This window comes from Oncorhynchus mykiss, chromosome 17, assembly GCF_013265735.2.
Source record: "Oncorhynchus mykiss isolate Arlee chromosome 17, USDA_OmykA_1.1, whole genome shotgun sequence".
Classification (NCBI taxonomy): domain Eukaryota; kingdom Metazoa; phylum Chordata; class Actinopteri; order Salmoniformes; family Salmonidae; genus Oncorhynchus; species Oncorhynchus mykiss.
In genome coordinates this window covers 76,830,597-76,838,226 of record NC_048581.1, presented here as the reverse complement: position 1 = coordinate 76,838,226, position 7,630 = coordinate 76,830,597, and the positions used below count along the sequence as shown (strand labels likewise).

Here is a 7,630-nt window from a genome sequence, read left to right as displayed (position 1 = left end):
AGGTCATTACATTACTCACGATATAGCCAAATAATACCATAAAGGTGTCAAGAAATTCCATCACATTTTACTCGTGAGATGCCCATTTATCATGTGTAAGAGTTGACGCGTTACCTCAGACTTTAATTGAATGCTAGTGTGCATTCCCCTTCTGTCACTGTGTCCCACAGAGCCATTAATGAACCTTTGGTTTTAGTATTTGATAGTAACACATGTGGAATGGATTTATAAAGCATGGTATCACATGTAATTGGGTTTCCCAGAGAGTAGACAAGCAATAGATGTGTGTTTCCTATCAGCAATATTATGGAGTCTGATCATGAACAAAGATGGACTTTGCTCAAAAAAGAAAGTTAAGCTGCCAGTGTGCTTGTGATTCTTGTCACATCACTGAGCATAACTGGCGTGCCCTGTGAGTTTTTTATGACCATAACACTTCCTGCCGAGATCGAAAATGCACGAGTTTAAATAAAGGTGCTTTTTTCTTTATGCAGAAAATAAATTGACAGAGAAACAGCCACATAAGGGCCCGTACACATGCACACAACTACACACAAACACACATTTATGGGGATTGGCTAATAGAGTGCAGACTGTCCCTCTGGTTCTATTACAGTAATTAGCCAAAGACCTAGCCTAAGGTATGTACATGTTTGACATGTTTTTTATGCTTCACATACATTTTAAATAATTGTTCTGTGTGATATTATCTGTATCTAGGTTACATTTCTGTATCTACTGTAGGTTACAGTTTTGTCATCTGTCCCCTAGTGTACTCACTGCACTGTGTGAAATAGGAAGACAGCCTGTCATTGTCAACATGAGTGTAAGAGCTGCAGGGTGGCCTACATGCCAGCCAAAACACTTGTAAGAATATCCTCTTTGCTTGTTCTCTCTGTCTTCTGGGATTTTAAGTGTGTGTTTCGGGGGGAAATAAAAATGTCACTTGCTATTAAGTGTTCTTCCACCCATTTGTTTTCACAAGTGCTCTGCCCGTCTGAGCCTTCAGCAGTTAGCGTGTAATGTCTCCAAAGTCCTAGTGACATGTCATGCACACCATAGTTATCAGCACACAGCGTTTGTTTATACACTGTGTACAAAACATTAGGAACACCTTCCTAATACTGAGTTGCAACCCATTTTGCCCTCAGAGGAGACTCAATTTCTCAGGGCATGGACTCTACAAAGTGTCGAAAGAGTTCCACAGTGATGCTGGCCCAAGTTGACACCAATGCTTCCCACAGTTGTGCCAAGTTCTCTGGATGTCCTTTGGGTGGTGGACCATTCTTGATACACACGGGAAACTGTTGAGCATGAAAAACACAGCAACATTGCAGTTCTTGACACACTCTAACCAATGCGCCTGGGACCTACTAACATACCCCATTCAAAGGCAGTTAAATATTTTGTCTTGCCCATTCACCCTCTGATGGCACACATACACAATCCATGTCTCAATTCTCTCAAGGCTTAAAAATCCTTCTTTAACATGTCTCCTCCCCTTCATCTACACTGATTGAAGTGGATTTAACAATTGACATCAACAGGGGATCATAGCTTTCACCTGGATTCACCTGGCCAGTCTATGTCATGGAGAGAGGATACCTTGTCAGTTGGACAACTGAATGCATTCAACTGAAATGTGTTTTATATATTTAATCCAACCCCTCTGAATCAGAGAGGTGCGGAGGGCTGCCTTGAATGAATTCCACGTCATCGGTGCCAGGGGAGCATTTGTTGTTGGGGCTTAACTGTCTTGCTCAAGGGCAGAATGGGTTATTTTTCCACTTTTCTGGCTCGGGGATTCAAATCAGCAACCTTTCAATTACTTCCCAAACGCTTTTAATCAATAGGCTACCTGCCGTCCTGTAAGAGCAGATGTTCCTAACGTTTTGTACACTCAGTGTATACATAGCTAATACCCTGAAGTGTCAGTCACAACTAGCTAGGTAAGACATAGAGCCATAGCTTTGTGTAATAATATCGCCATCACTAACATGGTTTGACACAATGAGAAGTCACACTCAGAGCACCATCCCTCTACAGAGAAGCATAGCATTAAGCATAATGATTATGGCTCTAAATTGCAGGAGAAAGCTGTTACATGTGTTTGAAAAAATGCTAAATTTGGCCATTTACAGACTGGGGGCATAGCCCCCATATTGACCACCCCCAAGCCATCCTCACATACTTTGTGTCCCCTTAGATTTTTGGGGCGTGCATGACACCCCTATGTGCAGACTATTTTTCTTCGTAACTACAATGTAATAATTGCATTACACGTTTCCTCAATTGAGTTACAATTTAAAAAGCTTAAATAATTTTTCGATTCGTAAATTAGGCCAATTGATGATTGCGTTTCAGTCTGTTGCACGGCTCTTACGGCAGTTACGGTAGAGAATTCCTCCACTTTTTTCCCGAAGAAGTCTCGGTCAATTAGTTTAGACAGTCAGGAGAGCTTGAAGTCAGTCTACTCCTCCAATGACAAATTAAAACACCCATTACTCCTACTTCGATCTGTGGGAATCCCGGCGGAGTTTTGGATTTATTTAAAAACATGGGATTTGAGTTGGATCGGTTTAAAGGGGCTGTGGACCCAGATTTTAAATGCAATTTGTGTAATAAAGTTCTAGAAGACCCGCTCACTACTCCGTGTGGTCACGTCTTCTGCGCAAGCTGTGTGCTGCCATGGGTTATCCAGAAAAGCAGCTGCCCCGTCAAATGTCAAAGGATCTCCACGACAGAGCTGAACCACGTTCTCCCTCTGAAAAACCTGATTCTGAAGCTGGACATAAAGTGTGACAACCATGCCAGAGGCTGTGAAAAAGTGGTAAAGCTGCATCATCTAGCAGAGCATGCCGAGATGTGCGATTACTCACCGGCCAAATGCAGGAATAAAGGATGCAAGGAGGTGCTCAATCTGAAGGACATGGATGCCCATATGCGCGAATCGTGTGATTACAGACCGGTCGGGATATGCGACAGTGGATGTGGCTTGATGCTCATCCACAAAGAGCAAAGATTAGACACCCATTGCTGTTTGAAAGCCATGAAAGCACATAATAGTGCATTACACGGGAAGGTGGTCAACTTGGACAAAGAGTTCAAGAAGCAATCATTGAAATCAAGCAAAAGAGAGAAATCACTTCTTGCTCAACTCTCCGCGGTGCACAATGAGCTACAAATGACAGCGCTGAAGTATCAGAAGAAATTCACTGAATACAGTGCAAGGATCGATTCGCTGACTAGGACCCTTGCTCCCCCGTGCAAGGTAAGAACGTTTCAAAAAGCACGCTACGGAATTTGTGGCTATTACAAATAGTTACTTTGTTTGTGATTGTCCATAGTTCTATGTTACCTTTTATCTATAGAGCGCGCGTACTGTTATTATTTTCACATCTGCTCTACTTTTTGCATTTTCCGTTACTTATGATACGTTTGTATAAACCAGTTTAAAACTTTAGTGGTCCGATGTCTGCCAGGTTAAATCATTGACCAGATAGACTTTGAGTCTCCTGTGGTCAAACACAGTTGCATTAGGCCTAGGCTACTACTAATGGTCAAAAGTTTGTTTATTTTCCTCAGTTTGCCATACATAGGCTATAAGGTTAGTTGCGGCTTCCGGGTGGCGCAGTGGTCTAAGGCATTGCATCTCAGCACTAGAGGCGTCACTACAGATACCTTGTTTCGAATCCAGGCTGTATCACAACCGGTGATTGGGAGTGTCATATGGCGGCGCACAATTGGCTCAGCGTTGGCCGGTGTAGGCCGTCATTGTAAATAAGAATTTGTTCTTAATTGACTCACTTAATTTTTTGTCTTGCCTATTCCCCATCTGAATTGCACACACACACACACACGTCTCAATTGTCTTACGGCTTAAAAATACTTTTAAATAACCCCTTCATCTACACTGATTGAAGTGGATTTAACAAGTGACATTAATAAGGGACCTCGATTCACCTAGTAAGTCTATGTCATTGAAAGATATGTCCTTGATGTTTTGTACACTCAGTGTATATCGCATATGCTAGTCAGTGCATCGTTTTTGCCATGTTCTATAGCCAAGTCTTGTACTCAACACAGTGGACATACAAGGATAGAGGCCTCCCTTCTGGTCAGCTAGGGAGAGGTTGAAATGTTTATGATCTTGTATAAGTCCATATCAACCCATGGTGGAAGAACAGGTAAGGTACACTACAAGCATTCTGAATATAAGGGAACATACACACCAGCCTGGTCTCATAGACTAGATGTAACATAGTATGGGTAAATCCAGAAACTCAAATTAGTATGATATGTTATGTTTGGTATGGCTACATAAGACAGAAGGTTACTTAGTAGGGTGGGTGGGCGTATAACTTGAACGTCTAGCAACCCAAAGATTGCGTGTTTGAATCACGTCATGGACAACTTTAGCATTTGTCACCTGTTTCAGGAAACTAGGCATATGTCACACTTCACTACTTCACAGGAGAGCCATTTAAAAGTACTTTTTTTTTTTTTATCAAATTGAGTTTTTGGGAAGAAATGCCTTCTGGAACAGGTGAACTTTGATGCGCATTCATAACAAACTTTTATGCCATCTTACGAATACAATTGTTAAATTAGCCCCGGAAAAAGTGAGCAACCTTCCCGCTAGCCATGATTGGCTGAGATAGTGAGTGGGCTGGACATGCCGAAAGATGAGTTCGGATTGGTCTGCCATGTAGCACGCTTCTGTCTATAATATGAGCTGGTCAGTATGTGTAGGTAATGCTTTCGAACGCTGCTTTTTTGAAAGATATCACATAGTAGAACTGCATAAGTGTTGCTCTCCACATTCTGGAGGACCGAATTTTGAAATCAGTGGAATTAGAGTATGATAGCTATGGAGATGGAGAAAATTCTGTTGTTTGATTGCAAATATGCAGACAGAGTTGAAAAAGAGAACACACAGAAGGCTGTTGTATAAAAAACCTGTCTCCGAATTACTTCTTCAAACTAAGGGCAACCATGGCATCTGTGACAGAGAAGGAGAAGCGTCCATCCATGTATACGGACGGGTAAGAGAGCCTACCCAGCTAGCACAGTGGATCTGGCCCAATTCTGGCTGAGAGTCGGGCTACTCGGCTGAGAGTCAGACTCTGCCGATGTCATGTGGCCCGAGTCTGGGCCTCCTTCAGCAGTAGTACTTATGGCTAGAGTGCGGGGATAGAGCTCGGGCCGATTCCAGTGTGAGTTATCTGGCCCACATGTATTACTTGGGGCTCGGGCTGATTCTGGTGAGAGTTATCTGGCCTAAATGTATATATTACTTGGGGCTCGGGCCGTTTGGGGCTACTCTTTGGCAGATGATTACACAGTTTTTTTTATAATTATCATTTCATTAATTATTTTTCCATATTTTCTCATTGTTTCTGTGATCAAAAATACAATTAGCATTTAAATGAAATTCTTTATGAGTCCTGTGTAGTATTTTTGTATTTTGATACTTTGTGCAAGGCATTAAACACTTAGTGGCTGGAGCCTCCCGAGTGGCATAGCGGTCTAAGACACTGCATCGCAGTGCAAACTGTGTTGTTACAGATGTTGGTTCAAGACCCGTGTTGGCTGCGCCCAGGAGACCCTTGAGGCGATGCACATTTAGGGGAGGGTTTTGTTGGCCAGGATGTCCCATCTCGCAACTCCTGTGGCGGGCCTGGTGCATGCACACTGACACGGTCACAAAATGTTTTTTTTTGTGGATGGGTATAATTTGTATGTATAAAATGTATAATAGTAATATTTAAAATGACTAAATCGGAAATTTTGTATGCATTTATTTAAATTAGTATTGGGCCGCTTCTGGGGGGATTCTGTTAAGATGCCGGCAAAGTCGGCTGAATTCTGGTAGATGGAAATGGCCCAATGTACTTGGGCCGATTCTGGGCAGTCATTCATTTTGATTCCGGGCTGAGTATGACACCCAATTCAATCAGTTCTGGCCCCCGGAAAAGGGACACTTCTGGGCCGAATCCTCATTGCTAGCTGGTTAGCTAGCTACATTTTCAGATATTGCATGTTTTTAATTTTGCCAGAAAGTTATTTTCATTTCAAGTTAAAGTGCACTGTTAGCTAGCTAGCTAACATTAGCTGGCTGGCTAGCTAGCTAACATTATGTGTATGATCTGATATTTGTATCTCTAGCATTGCTAGTTATAGCCTAATGTTAGCTAGCTAACATTGAACCTGGATGGTTAACTACCTGCAGATTCATGCAGGGTAGTAACGTTATGAGTTGGGATTATGATTCATTGTTTAGCTAGCTAGCTACATTATGTTTAGGTTCGTTGTTTAGCTAACAAAACACTCCATTATGCAAGTAACTATTTCAATAGAATGTTTATGATGTCACTGCAATAACTGTTGATAGACATAGCTGTTAAATTCGCTCTGGCTATCTACTCTGATTTCAGAGCACTCTCGTCTGAGTGTACCAGAGCGCAGAATAACTGACAAATTTACAAATGCTCAACACCCATTGAATATGGCTGGTGTGAGTAAACATTGGCAAAAAAGCGTAATCCAATTTTACCAGCAGCACTGTTGCAGTCACCAACACTCTGGATAACATAAAAACAGCCTAAACAGCTCTGATAGGGCGAGTAAGATGAAGTAGCTAGCCAACGTTAGCCAGTTACCTTGGGTGCTTGACTGCTGTTGTTAGGTCAGAACGCTAGAATCAACCCTACTCCTCGGCAAAAAGAGTCCAGTGTGCACTCTGAACGTGCCGAGAGCGAAACACTCTGAATTTACGAACGGACAATCTGACAACGTGTTTAAGAACGCTTAGAGCACACTTTGGCACTCCAGATTAAATTTACAAAAAGACCTGTAGTTTAAACCAGCCTTTAGTCTTGAAATATTTGGTTGTTTAGTACATAGCCTCACACGTGAATCTTTAACGAGATGGGTGGGGCTAAAGCTTAAGAGGGTGTGAATGATGCTGAATAGGTGTAGACAAAGAAGAGCTCTCAAGTAGGTGTCCCAAAACATTAAATTGTTCCTAAATTGTAGTGTATGATATACAATTTTCTATCTCTGAGCTTCTATATTTATCCAATGTAAAAAAACACAATTTCAATTTTGCTTCATAAGACCAAATCGAGCCGGTCTGTCACCTTTTTTAATTAGCAACTTTTTAAAATTAGCAACTACTTACTACTTTTTAGCTACTTTGTAACTACTTAGCATGTTAGCTAACCCTAACTTTAACCCTTTAACCTAACTCCTAACCCTAACATCTTAACCCCCACCTAGCTAACGTTAGCCACAACAAATTGGAATTCGTAACATATACACATTTTTTTCGTAACATATCATACGAAATGGATGATGAACATCCACAAATTAATACATACAATACCATACGAAACATAACATATCATACTAATTGTAGTGTCCCAGATGAACATTTACTATCTTATGTCTACGCTTGAGTCCAGGTTGGACAGATATGTTAGTAGTGGGACTTGTTTAGACCTTTACCTAGTGTTATTGTGTTTTCTCCCCTTGCTTTTGCACTCTTTTTAAAAATGTGTGCTGCAGCCCATTACCACAGTATTACTTGATACACTATCAGATTTGATGACTAACATGTTTTTTTCAG

At 41.4% G+C, this 7,630-nt stretch overlaps 1 protein-coding gene across 1 annotated transcript in view; it reads left to right on the top strand.

The window, feature by feature from the left end:
• Window positions 1–2,363: 2,363 nt before the first annotated feature.
• Window positions 2,364–7,630, top strand: part of LOC110494603 (E3 ubiquitin-protein ligase PDZRN3-B) — a 136,403-nt gene continuing 131,136 nt past the window's right edge. The window contains exon 1 of the mRNA XM_021569817.2: window positions 2,364–3,271. Coding sequence (XP_021425492.2) covers window positions 2,558–3,271 — 714 coding nt within the window. The 5' untranslated portion in view covers window positions 2,364–2,557. The remainder of the gene's footprint in view (window positions 3,272–7,630) is intronic.